Source organism: Pollachius pollachius (assembly GCF_949987615.1).
Source record: "Pollachius pollachius genome assembly, chromosome: 8".
NCBI classification, from domain to species: domain Eukaryota; kingdom Metazoa; phylum Chordata; class Actinopteri; order Gadiformes; family Gadidae; genus Pollachius; species Pollachius pollachius.
Genome location: NC_136941.1, coordinates 12,961,855 through 12,975,129, shown reverse-complemented (window position 1 = coordinate 12,975,129; position 13,275 = coordinate 12,961,855). Strand labels below are relative to the sequence as shown.

Here is a 13,275-nt window from a genome sequence, read left to right as displayed (position 1 = left end):
CAACAAAAGCATCAGGAGCGGAGCACGTAGACCACAGAACACAGCCTCTGCAACCGAGAGCCATCACGACCCAGACCATGAGCTCGCACTGGAACTCGGTTCTAGTTTTAAAAGGCATATGAAACCGAAGCAAATGCTCCTCCAATAACTTAGGTTAAGTTGCATCAAGCCCTCGTTGGTTGAAGTGAGAATCTTAATGTTTTTTTATTTTTATATAATAACGGAGAGCAATATATTTCATAACTGATGGTCATTTATTCGTTTTTTATATTATTATATTGTAGCCTACCAGCATCAAGGATGCGTGTGTTTATCCTCAACGGATCACGACAGACAACCACGAAAGCAGTGGCACATCTCCCGAATGAGCGATGTCCATAAATCGACCAGCTCAAAGGATAGTGATGTATTGTCCTCTTGGAAATTCAAACATTTCTGAGATTAGGAAGCCATGGGGTCTTGCACATTACATTAAGCGACATCTTGTGGAAAACTATATATTGACCCCCAATGACAGGTGGACCCAATTTACTAATACATTTCACGAACGGGCAAATAACGAACCAATGAAATATTTTTAATGCATATATTATATAGATGGATTTAAAACAAATGCTGTGTATGCAATAAATAAAAGTTCAGTGCAACAAACAATTTAGTGCAACAGAATCAGAATGTCATACATATAGCATGTACTCTGTAATCATAAATATTCAAACAGTTGTAATAAATAACATTAAAATAAATATAAAGATAAATAACCAACAACCAAATAAATACAATTTTATGCGAAAAATCACAAGTATGCATAACACCGAATTGCTGAATCCAGACTAAATGTTAGGATGTAAATTAAATTAATTAAATGTAGTCTTGGCCAAGACACTTTGCCTTGAGTATAGTATAGAAAAAGTTTGTTGACAAAACAGTATAAGTAATATTTTAAACTGCACTACTCAGATACAACATCTCAAACAGTTCCCACTGGAAGAAATTCATACATAAATTGTGATACGATATGGCTCATGTAGGCTTTTATTCTGCCTGATAAAAATCATAACACTTTGGAAAGGTATTGCAATGGAATTAAAATTCAAGTAAAGCTAAATACCTATTCCCTATTGTCTCTGCATCCTAATTACCTGGAAAACCGTGGCGAAGATGATCGGGTAATTACGCATTTTGACTCACCGACTATAAACAAATAATAAAAAAAACACACAAACTCTCTACAGAGTGATCACAGAAACGTTATTATTGAGAACCGTTGTGCTGCTGGATGAGGTTGCTGGGGCGTCTATTCATTTTTAAGTGGAAAGATTATAAAGCCGAATAAGATGTTGCTCTCGGTTCAATTTTAGCAACTGACTTTGCCCGCCTGGCACTAGGTCCTGGTGGACTCTCAGAGACCCCCCTGGCTATAGGTCCTGGTGGACTCTCAGAGACCCCCTTGGCTATAAGTCCTGGTGGACTCTCAGAGACCCCCCTGGCTATAGGTCCTGGTGGACTCTCAGAGACCCCCCTGGCTATAGGTCCTGGTGGACTCTCAGAGACCCCCCTGGCTATAGGTCCTGGTGGACTCTCAGAGACCCCCCTGGCTATAGGTCCTGGTGGACTCTCAGAGACCCCCCTGGCTATAGGTCCTGGTGGACTCTCAGAGACCCCCCAGGCTATAGGTCCTGGTGGCCTCTCAGAGACAGCCGGGCTATAGGTCCTGGTGGAGCTCACTGTGGGAAAGAGGATGGTAGCTCTCCTCTCGGCCAGACTGGGCTGTCTGATCGTTGGCCACGAGCCGCTGGTAGCGGGCCTGCCGCTGGTGATCCGGGTCCACGTTCACCCAACTGTTGGCCACCCACTTTTCCCCAAGCATGACCGGGCAGCCCCCGTGGAGGGAGTACTCGTCGACCTCACCCATCCATCCTGAACACAGGAACATAAGACGGGACAACCGATCAGCTTTTAGGGCTATGGATGAATGAATTGACCAACAACACCAGTACATGAGACCCAAACTGAACCACAGAGGTTTTGGGTCTCGGTCCACACAGAGGAATATACCAGGTTAGCTAGTTCCCAAACACAATTACCTGAACATGTATGCATGTGTATGAAAGGTATACATAAATACATGGGAGAAGGATTTCAAGATTTAAACAAGATGACAAAGATAATTAAGGAAGCATAATGAAGTCTCATTCCGATCCCCGTCTCTCCTCTGCATATTATGATCATTCTCAGCTGCGGGGTTATGTCAAAGATAAGCATCTGCCAAATGACTAAATGCAAATGCACTGTTAGGAGGCTCTTTCATGAACACAGAACACTCCTGCCAACGGTATTCCCCAGTTTTGGCAAATCCACAATTATTCCCAGATAAGTGCTCTCCCTTGCGGTGTGTGTGTGTACGTGTATATGTACATGCATATGTGTGGGTGTGTGTGTATCCGTCGGTGACCTCACCTCGCCCGTCGGAGAGGTGGTTGTACCACAGCAGAGCCGTCCCAGCGGTGGGCTTCACGCGGAGGTTCCCCCGTTCACACGTGGCCCTGGTGTCTGTGAGATCCGTCCCTTCCTGGACCAGTGCCTATGGAGGAAAACAATTAATGAAATCTGCCCCACTAGTAAACATAACAGCCGTCATGGCTCCTGTTCTTCTGTTATGGAACACAACATTCGCTTTGATTGGTCACGGAGATAATGCTGGTCAAGGTTGCTGAATTGTCTGCTTCTTTATCATCAGCCTGAGGATGTGTGTGTGTGTGTGTGTGTGTGTGTGTGTGTGTGTGTGTGTGTGTGTGTGTGTGTGTGTGGCCACATCATATCACAATGGCACAGGGAGAGATGGCAAAGATGAAAAATATAAAAAATATATAAATATGAATAGAGAGTAGAGTAGCCTCGTGAGCTACCTGGTGGGGTAGCTCACGAAAGGTGCACATAGCTTATGTGCACCTTTCAAACAAAGCAACCTTACACAACAGAAGAATTAAGGACCATGATTTAACCTGCCACCATGTTATGGATCATTTTTGCAGACAGTGAAAACAAAACAGACAAGCTGAGGGTGGGGTTCTCAAATCACGTTAATTTGTCGACATCATCTTGAAATGATAGAAGATCCCCACACTGGGTCCCTGGAGAGACATCGTCTCGTTCCAGATCCAAAAGAAAGACCCACGGATGGTGAAATAGCTCAGGTGCCTACGGGGAGCTACACGACGCAGAACATCGGCTCACTCTTCAGCCTCAGCAGTGTTACCCACCTCCTGCTCGTAGGTGCGATTATCCGCCACTGGAAAGGTGGTCTCCCCTCCTTCCACCACAGAGTTCAGGTACACCATGACGGTGAGGTACCTGCAGAGGAATTCAAAGTGAACAGCTTCCCAACATAGGCTCCTATCTGGCCAACACTTTGCATCATGATTTGCTTTAAGTAAATTGACCAGTTTACAATAATGGCTCAGTTGGCTTTATTTGTCAAATTAATTTGGTCAATGGGCTCATATAAGGTAGGCAACAACATATCTTATCCCTGGCCGTTAGACCATGCTGCTATGCGGACATAGCTATATCTATTTATATAGCTTTATCTATTCTATATCTATGCAAAGATGACAAATTTGTCATCTAGTCAGTTTTTAATTGTTACTAACAACAAGTCAGCATCAATGTGGATAAATTTTGTCACTACAATTAATCCTTCTATTCATTCATAATAAAGCACACCTGCATTTGATCTCTGTGAGAGTGGATGTGTTCCCAGCAAGCCGCGTGTGTGCACAGGTGGTCTCCGAGTGGGCCGGGCTGCTGTCGTGGTGGGCGTTGCTAAAGCCCCCTTGCTCGTAGCGAATCACCTGCAGCGGCTCGCTCAGTTCGACCAATGGCGAGGGCAGACGTGCCAGGCGGGTGACCCTGTGCAAACATCAAAACACAGAAAATGAGTAGAGAAGCACTGCATATAAAGAGATGCTTTGGCTATGACAGGCTGTTTGTAGAGAGCTATGTCTGGATTTTGACGTACCTGTTCCTTAGTGAGTGCAGGACGTGGTGGGACCCGGGGCCTTGGTACATCCGGGTGTGTTTGCTTCTACGTTGGAAGTGACCCTGGAGGGTGGAGCTACGCTGCTTGGCAGGGTGCTTGAAAATGTCGAACACGAGCCTGAAGTCCTCCAGTGTGAGAGCGCCTGTCGGGACAACAAGGAAAATGGATTTTGAACTAGCACAGAAGAACCTAAATCAACTTTGGATTGGATAGATGGATGTTAATCCTTACTCCTATTATTAGCCTAGATGGAGTAAAATATTCCAAGACTTACCATTAAGGCAAATACCAAATAGTATTAGAAGTAGCTTATATTATTGAGTTGTGTCTTTTACAGTAGGAGTGACGGACAGCCTTTTCGATAGAAAAAAATCTAAAACTGAACTGTACACTATTACTACTGATCCCAGCTAAAACAACGGCCTTGGGGGGGCAGAAAGGATCTAGAAGAAAGGAATGTTTATGAATGGGAAAGGAGGAGTTGGAGCGGTCGGGGGTTTGTCTGGTGGATTTTTATCAGAGATGATGAGGTGCATCCGGAGCAGGAAAAGGACAGCCACTGGCATTAGGACTAAACAAACAAACAGCAATTGACTACACACAAGAGCCCACCACCCTCCCACACACAGACAGACACACAGACAGACACACAGACACACCTGCCTGCTGGGCCTCCAGACCGGTGAGGATTTGCCGCAGGTTGTCTGGGCTCAACCAAGTCCCATCTTGAGAGCGGGAGTGACTTACAATCTGGAGAACACACATATCAGAGTTACATTTCAACAGAATCTCTCAATAGAATCCCGAGATTCGATTCGATATTACATGTCTCACAGAGTATGCATTTTTTCCACATCTTTTTAATCTACTAATATACTTGTGACACACTAGTGTAGCAATTTATGGCCGACATGCTATAATTCTATATTCCCTTTGTAGTGTGTGTGTGTGTGTGTGTGTGTGTGTGTGTGTGTGTGTGTGTGTGTGTGTGTGTGTGTGTGTGTGTGTGTGTGTGTGTGTGTGTGTGTGTGTGTGTGTGTGTGTGTGTGTGTGTGTGTGTGTGTGTGTGTGTGTGTGTGTGTGCTTACTTCCTGCTTCTGCAGCAGCCCGTCCTGGTCCAGGTCCAGCAAGCTGAAGACCTCGTCGGTGGTGAGAACCAGGAGGGGCTGGCCTGGCTCCTGTTGCTCCCCGCCGCTGGAGGCGGTTGTCTGGCTCTCCGTCAGGCCCTTGAGCTGAGCCAACTGCACCACCACGCGGCACTCCTCCTCAGACAGGAAGCCAGGGATCTCTGACACAGGAGAGAAACAGGGAAACACAACCTGCAGAGTGAGGATGCGGGCATTCTTCTGCTGCTTAACTATTTAGTGGATGCTTTTAGTCAAAGAAAGCATGAGTGAAACCCAGTACCCTTTGGTTCAAAGCCCCCTAAGCGGCTTCACTATCCTTTCCACTTTTTAAAATGTAATTATTATAGCTAATTTGTGTCTAGTAGCAACACTGAGGCGTATGGCTGCTCTGTCTGTCTGTCTGTCTGTTGGACTGTCTGTCTGAGTTAGATTGCTGTGAGTTTTGACTGTGGTACCTCATGACAAAGACATAGCACTGATAAAAGGCTCCTGTTAGAATGACAACAGAGAGCTACCAGCCAACCTGAGATTAGAAAAGAAACCTTGAGAAATCCAATACATCAAAAGGCACGGATATCAAGATAAGATTTGTCACTGACAAAGATTATCCGTCGCTTCACATTCACACAATGAAGATGAGAACAGGCTCCCATAGCAGGTAATATCATCTCAGGTTGCAACAGAAACCAAACCGGGCACGAAACAGAAATGGATGGGCGAAATCATTATAATATATAAATTAATTAATAAATAGATAATGGCTCTTTTTTTCTCCGCCATTTACAAATCAAGCACAACATATGAGATTCCAAAGGGATCTACATAATTATTTTCATGAGCGATGCATATACGCTGAATGATCTGGTAAACAACTAAATAGATGAATTAACAGTTTTTCACATGCTCAAATGCTTTTGAGGGTTTGACTAGTGTATTACTAATTAAGTGATTAGGTTTTGAAAGAAAGTAGTTTAAACCAAAATCGTAACCCAACAGTGTATACCTGCTCCAGTTGTTAATGTAAAAGGATATAATTTCAGTAAATAAGACAAAAAAACTTACACTTGATACATTCAAATTTAACTGTGTGAACACAAACCCAAGCACTGAAGTCCTTCCACACAGCAATTGCTTAGGATTGAGTTTACATTCAGGCTATACAACGCAGCTCAGCACTATGGGCGTATTATAGGACTACCATAACTAGACTAATAAAACAATATTTTTCTTACATGAGAATCACTGCGGCAGTTTCCAACACAACAATGTTCTCCCATGACAAATCATTTCACAATTAATCACGAAACAATGGCCATAAAAACATTACTACTAACTTACTAACCAACTACTAACATAATAACTTGCATTCCAATGCGCCCATGCTTCCAAAATGAACGCAACTGTTGCAATGCTCAAACCCTGTCAACTCAGTGCTCTCCACGGCACCATGTACTGTTTGAGCCTATGTTAATTCAGCAGAAACCTTAAGTGATTGTAGACATGTCCATAGAACATAATAAGTACTCTGCGTGCACTCCGGGAGACATTAGTGTTGTTGGTGGCCTCTTGACACCACTAATAAGCCAGGGTACCCATGTTCAGGCAGCATTAATTTTACCCAAGAGACATCAGTTGTGGTGGCTTATGCGTTTTCCAGTGTTCGGTATACAAATTGATGTAACACATAAAGCTGTGAAAACAGGTCAAGGGAGCCTCAAAGTCTTCCACTCTACCCAACTGTCACGTAGTTGCTCACCCAACACCTGGAGGAGAATCAGACCTCCTAGATCACATGTCTTTGTTCTATGAAGTTTAATCAGACTTACTCAAAACCACATCTAAACATCAAGACCAAGTTCCTTCCATTTCTTTTTTTTTTATTTTCCTAACCCTAACCTCAACCCAAAACCATCTCTCTACCCATCTTCTTCTCACAGATAAGAGGCAACCAGCATGTCAGTGGTCTGTACAACGTTAACATTCATCCGTGGTGAACGGATCACAAGAAGACAGCTCCACGTACGTCAGTTCACACCTGGCATTAGAATGTGTCTCGAGTTTCCATTGTGATCTGATCTCCCTTTCCCGCTCTATAGGCAAATAAAAACATACAGAGTTTCAGTTTTTCGCAAAGACCAAATGCGTGGTGGACTTCAACCGGCTAGAGGCCGCAATGCACTTCCACGTGCCTAATCTGCCGGAAATGAAAGGAAGCAGAAATCAAAACACATACTTGGCTAAACAAATCATAGAATATCTCTATAGGCTTTTCCTAATGTTCAGACACTGTGGACGAAGCCAGCTTACGCAATTTGTAGTGTATGTTACAATTAAGTCACACTTAATTAATTCCCATTGTCAGGCAGACCTCATTACTCTAGAAAGTTGGTTTAAATGAATGGGACTCACTGAATCTGCCAACATGCCACCTTCCCTCCCGCTCCCTCCCTTTTCTCTCTTCTCCCCCTAGAAAGGAATTGACCTGCTTGTTTGTTCAGGAAACAAGTCACGGTTCACAGCAGGACAACACAAAAGCCTTCTGTGTGCTGCACGCAACAAACACCTGCACAATAGCACGGATGACCCTCCTACTTCATCGAACCCCGCCCCGTTCTCCAGTTCTAATTAATATAGTGCCACTGTAAACACAATAAGCAGATCGGCCATGACTGTTTACCAACCTTAGCTGTATTATGTAAATATAGATGTAAGTTCATCTTTGATCATTAGTGATTGAACACACAAAGTAGGAGCAGCTACTTAGAGAGAAACTGGGGTGGCGATAGCGATACTGTAGCCTGTGGCTAGCGGGGGAGGGGAACCAGGACAGAGTTTGGGGGATGTTGGGGGACTCGAGTCACTGGGAATGCCACTGGCTTCCTCAGCTCAAAGGGCAGGAAAATGGTTGCAGAAATAATTATGGGTGCAATAATAATGATCGCAACACCATAATCTTTATGCAATATCCTATATATACAGTCACACTCTTATATATAATATATTAAGGGGATACCCGGGCTCAAGCACTTCCTTTGTATCCAACTGTCCCCTTATTGTTGCCCACGCCCCCCATTACCCTTTCCTATGCAAATGTCATCAACGCCCACTATAAATACACCTAATCTGCCGGTCCCTCCCGCATTGTCACAGAGAAAATCGGCAGCGTTTCCGAGACTTCAGGATCTTTTACCCCTCCAACTTCTGCTGTCGGGATGGCTACTGTGCATCTTCCTCATTTCAGATCCAGGAAAACCACACTTCCGACCCGTCACCTCCTTCTCCTTCTCCTGCTGCTCATTGGGTCCGGAGGGGCTCTTGGTGGCGCTGGAGGCAGGAGAAGAGCCGGGGGGGGGACGAGGACCGGCTCCAGGGGTGGGAGCAGGTCTAGCGGACACCGACGGGCCCACGCCGGAGCAGACAAAGAAACAGGCCTCGAGGACGTGGCCGCTTTTAGATCGGGAGCCGGAGGAGGAGTTGGAGGAGGGGAGGCCAGAGCCTGGGGTGAAAGCGACACTGCGGCCGATACCGTGGGCGGATCTATGACCGCAGTCGGTGGAGGACTGTGGGAGCCCCCCGGCTCCTCTCGCTGCGTCCCCATCCCCCCCAGCATGGCCCTGTGCCAGGGCATCGGCTATGACACCATGCGGACTCCCAACCTGCTCGCCCACGAGTCCCCGGCCGAGGCCGTGCAGCAGAGCGCCAGCTGGTTGCCCCTCCTTGCGCGGGAGTGCCACTCCGACGCCCGCTTCTTCCTCTGCTCTCTCTTCGCACCCATTTGCCTCGACAGGTGACAGGTTTTAATTTTGATCTCTTCTTCCCTTTTATTCTGAGAGTTTGGTCATTGTTGTCATTACCGTCGTACTGAAGATATGCCACCCCTATCAATGGAAAGGTGTTTTCTATGATTATAACAGCGTTTATGAAAAAATGATGTGTTAGGCTCGCCAAAAAAAATGGCCTACGTTAAAAGGAAAAACAAAAAGCCCACACTCTTGTTAAAATGTAGCAAAGGAAAAAAGACAACATATTGCTCTTCACAGAATATATGCCAAACGCCCCTGCTGTGTGCAAATCACTCTTCTTTTCCCTAAATACCAGCCTGTGGACAAGCCTATGTTGATTTTTAAAACTGAAACGATTCATTGCTGGTTTGTATTCAGGTTTGTATTCCCCTGCCGAAGTTTGTGCGAGTCTGTGCGGGACAGCTGTGCACCGATCATGGCCTGCTACGGTTACCCCTGGCCGAGTATTCTGCGCTGTGACCAATTTCCTGCAGACCACCTCATGTGCATCTCATCCATTACAAACACCAGTGTTGAAGCTGGGGGACGCAGAGGTGTGTGACACACACACACACACACACACACACACACACACACACACACACACACACACACACACACACCATAACATTACTTGATTATCTCATATAGTTGTGATTTTATCTACTTTCAGTCCCTCAGGCAAGCTGTCGGGATTGTGAGCTGGAAGTGGCTTCTTCTGCTAAGGATACCTTGGACACATTTTGCAGGAATGACTTTGGTGAGCCGCGCTATATGTACCGTGTTCTTGTGACAGTAGCCTGGACTTTAAAGCAAATGACTAGATCTGTTTTTTCTTCTGCTATGGTCTCTTAATTTCCCCCACCCCCTTCTAGTGGTTAAACTGCGTTTGATACGGCTCAAGTTCAGCGCCACAAGTTTGGCCCAGTTCTCCCTGGGCTCAAAGCTGGAGGTTCTGAAGCACGGACCCCTGCTGGGCGGACAGATCCGCTCCCGCATCCAACAGTGGCTGGAGAGAGACGCCACGTGCGTCGGGAACATGTCGCGGCATCAGTCTGGCGGGGGCACCTTCCTAGTGACGGGGACGGTGCATGGGGAACGCTTGGTGGTCACCAAGGCGTTCGCCTGGCTGAAACGCCACAAGAGCCTAGTGGCCGCCGTGCGCAAATGGAAACGTCACCAGTGCAAGAGCTAAGTTGTGTGTTTAAGCTACAGAAGATAGAGTGAAGAAAAGCAAACATCCCCAGGTCCTGTAAATAGGTACGGTCAAAGATATCTTGTGGTCAGCTCCGACCACATCACCACAACGTCACCCTTTTTTTTTTTTCTGATCTTCTTAAGTGACGTCAAAATGTACAAAATGAAGTCAGTCTGAGACAGGGGGTCTTAGATATTACAAATATTGGGTGAGAGCTCATTCAGTGAATGAGAGAGAAATTCCAACGGTTTTCTGAAAATGTATGTGTATATATATATAAAACATGTTAATATATATTATAGGCCATTTACGTATTTTGTAATGTTTACCCAAATTGTTCATTCATTCAAACAATATTCTACGCACGTATGATTTATTTGATAATCGTGGGTGAGTATATGTTGTATATGTTATGTTATGGGTAAGTTGTGGAGACATTCTAGAATAAACCAGTATTCACAATGTCCTTACCAAAGAGCAGAGGCTTCAGGCTGAGAGTTTTCATCTCATGAGTTTTCTCAGGCATAAGAGACACACGTTGAACATGGCCAACCTAAACATGCAGAAAGAAAAACGTCATTGACAACATAGTCATCAGCATCCTTTTTTAGACTAATGATAACATTGATGTTAGTGGGCAATAATTTATAGAAACTCCAAATACACAACCGCGAAGATGTTCAAACCACTCACTCGTATTCCTTCAATGCGGGGGAGACTGTAACTTTGGCGGTATTTGTTCATTTCGAGGACTTGGTCCGGGGGAGCAGTATAGGGCAAGGGGCTTCCATCCTCGGCGACGGTCTCCGTGGAAGACCCGTCTACACTAGTAAGATCCCCCGGGCCGTTGTTGTAGTGGACGTAGAGGAGAAGCGCAATGACATTTAAAATGTAGACATGGAAGAAGACCATGACCACGACAAAATAGGCCCGAGAGCACACATTGCTCTTCTGGATATGGAGTCGTTCCCGGGCAGGCAGGGAGGGACGGTACGGGGGCACGTAGGGCGACGAGGCATCGCCGCTACCACCGAAGTCCCCCCCTTCCTCCTCCTCCTCCTCCTCCTCTTGAGCTACATCTTCCTGAGGTTCTCCCATCCTGACAATGTTCCACTGTTATGCACGGACTGGTTTAATAATAATAATAAATGCACCGACTGTAATGCACTAACGTTCGCTACTTTGGATTAGGGTCATTGTTGTATCATGTGGTTATCTGAATGCTACAACGTTGGATGTGTATGGTCTAACGTGAGGAAGGTCTATTTTAGCTAGCCAATGACAACTGTCGTGATCAAATAGCCTCACTACGTACTAACACCGCTAACCGCACTGGACAGATGTGATCCCCCTTTGTGTTCCTCGGACCATCACCGATGCTCGGAATAATAATCCAGGGACAGGTCGATAGGTTTTGCAGGCGAATTAACGACTCGTTCATCCTCAGTGTTGCCTCGCCTTTCCAGATGTCCGCTGCCCATGACAACCCGCACAACAACACGAAGGCGCCTGCGCCAACGAGAGCTTTTAAAGAGCGGCCTTCCGATACGCATCCCCCTAGCGCCCCCTAGCGCCTTGGTGATTTATTTCATTGTAGATTAAAGGATGGCAGGCGGTCTTCCGTATTTATAATTTTTTGTTCAATTGTACTCATTGCACTTAATTCACAAATAATTGTACGTTGCATGAAAAAGAGGGTAAGGGAACAGAGGGGCCTTTCAATTCGTATAATCGCTCAATACCCCCCAACGGTGTGGCATCTTATAGCATAATACACAAAAGTATGGAAAGCTGTTTATATCGTATTAATTGCACATCATGTTCAAAGAAAGATACATGACATGACCAAAGGGGGAAGGAGTACATAACATGTGATTCCCAATCACATGTTATGTACCCCTGGTGATACGTAGGTGATTTGAATATTTCTTGTCTCCCCTCTTTTTTTTGAAAAGATAATAATAATAATAATAATAATAATAATAATAATAATAATAATAATAATAATAATAATAATAATATATTTAATTTGTAGAGCAATCTCAAAGTGATGTGTGTGCATGAGTGAGAGTGAGATGTGCATGAGTAACCCAGAAATTCCCTGAAGGGGTTCTCGACTGCTTCTCCTAGATGTAAACATAAAGGCATAAAGACAATGAAAAAAAATAACACGATACATACAAAATAAAAAAAGGAAAGAAACATAATATATTCAAAATAAGTAAATAACTCAAAGAGAAAAAAAAAACGTGATAGATACAAAATAAATAAGAACTAAAAAGAAAGAAAAAGATTTGAATGTCCCAGGTTTACTAAAATCATATTATCAAATATTTCCATATGTTCCGTTTGCTATACATGTTTGCGGTGCTGTGTTAATGAAGCCACGATAGGGATTGATACAACAACCGACTGTCCACGCGGTGGCGGTAAAGACCACGCGGCGGACTCCCCTGGCGCAGATCTGCTTTGTCATTGAAACACTCCGGGCATAGAAGGGACGTCAGCTTGTGTATGTTACTGTCACATCCCGCAAACCAATTAAACAGTAGGCCTATCTTTCCTAATTTTTCTGATTAGACTTTATCAAGCAAGAGCGCTCAAGTTCAACCACTTCATTCAAGGCAAACAATAGGCTACGCTTTCGAGTGGTTCATCGTTATTATACTAAACTAACATGGTGACGTTAGTTTGTTGCCATAAACAGTACAATAGAAGGCTTGCTCCCATTTCCAACTCAGACACTATAATGATAATACAATTATGATGAAATTGGGAACATTATATCAAAACATACAAAATATGATATATCATAAAGCTACGGTAGGCCTATGATGTAATATTTCCGTAATGCATTAGTAATAGGCTACAAGAAGCCATATGAATTGTATTCCAATGTGCGTTTTAGATCTGGAGCACAACTTGAATAATGAGTTGAAATTAAACTAATTTGCCATGTGACATTCTCTAAAAGCTATCCATCCGACACACGCGCGCGCGCACACACGCACACGCATGCACACACACACACACGCACACGCACGCACACACACACACACACACACACACACACACACACACACACACACACACACACACACACACACACACACACACACACACACA

The 13,275-nt window shown here is 44.7% G+C and overlaps 2 protein-coding genes across 2 annotated transcripts; one reads left to right on the top strand and one right to left on the bottom strand.

Annotated features, from left to right (window-relative positions):
• Window positions 1-604: 604 nt before the first annotated feature.
• LOC307078989 (transmembrane prolyl 4-hydroxylase-like) lies at window positions 605-11,607 on the bottom strand. The gene is made up of 9 exons (XM_079741035.1): window positions 10,843-11,607; window positions 10,621-10,702; window positions 5,131-5,330; window positions 4,702-4,792; window positions 4,022-4,184; window positions 3,727-3,912; window positions 3,264-3,354; window positions 2,461-2,584; window positions 605-1,920 (listed from the first exon to the last, which is right to left on the bottom strand). The coding sequence occupies exons 1-9, from the start codon at window positions 11,245-11,247 to the stop codon at window positions 1,706-1,708; spliced, it is 1,557 nt and encodes a 518-aa protein (XP_079597161.1). The 5' UTR covers window positions 11,248-11,607; the 3' UTR covers window positions 605-1,705.
• LOC307078990 (secreted frizzled-related protein 5) lies at window positions 8,382-10,146 on the top strand (the record flags this gene model as incomplete). The annotated part of the gene is made up of 4 exons (XM_079741036.1): window positions 8,382-8,956; window positions 9,330-9,505; window positions 9,625-9,711; window positions 9,827-10,146. 4 exons carry the CDS (start codon window positions 8,382-8,384, stop codon window positions 10,144-10,146), a joined length of 1,158 nt encoding a protein of 385 aa, XP_079597162.1.
• Window positions 11,608-13,275: the final 1,668 nt, after the last annotated feature.

Coding starts and splice junctions, on each gene's coding strand:
- LOC307078989 (XM_079741035.1), bottom strand. CDS start 11,247: ATGGGAGAACCTCAGGAAGATGTAGCTCAAGAGGAGGAGGAGGAGGAG. Junction 4,793..5,130: donor GGCTGCTGCAGAAGCAGGAA/GTAAGCACACAC, acceptor TGTGTTCTCCAG/ATTGTAAGTCACTCCCGCTC. Junction 3,913..4,021: donor CTGCACTCACTAAGGAACAG/GTACGTCAAAAT, acceptor ATGTTTGCACAG/GGTCACCCGCCTGGCACGTC.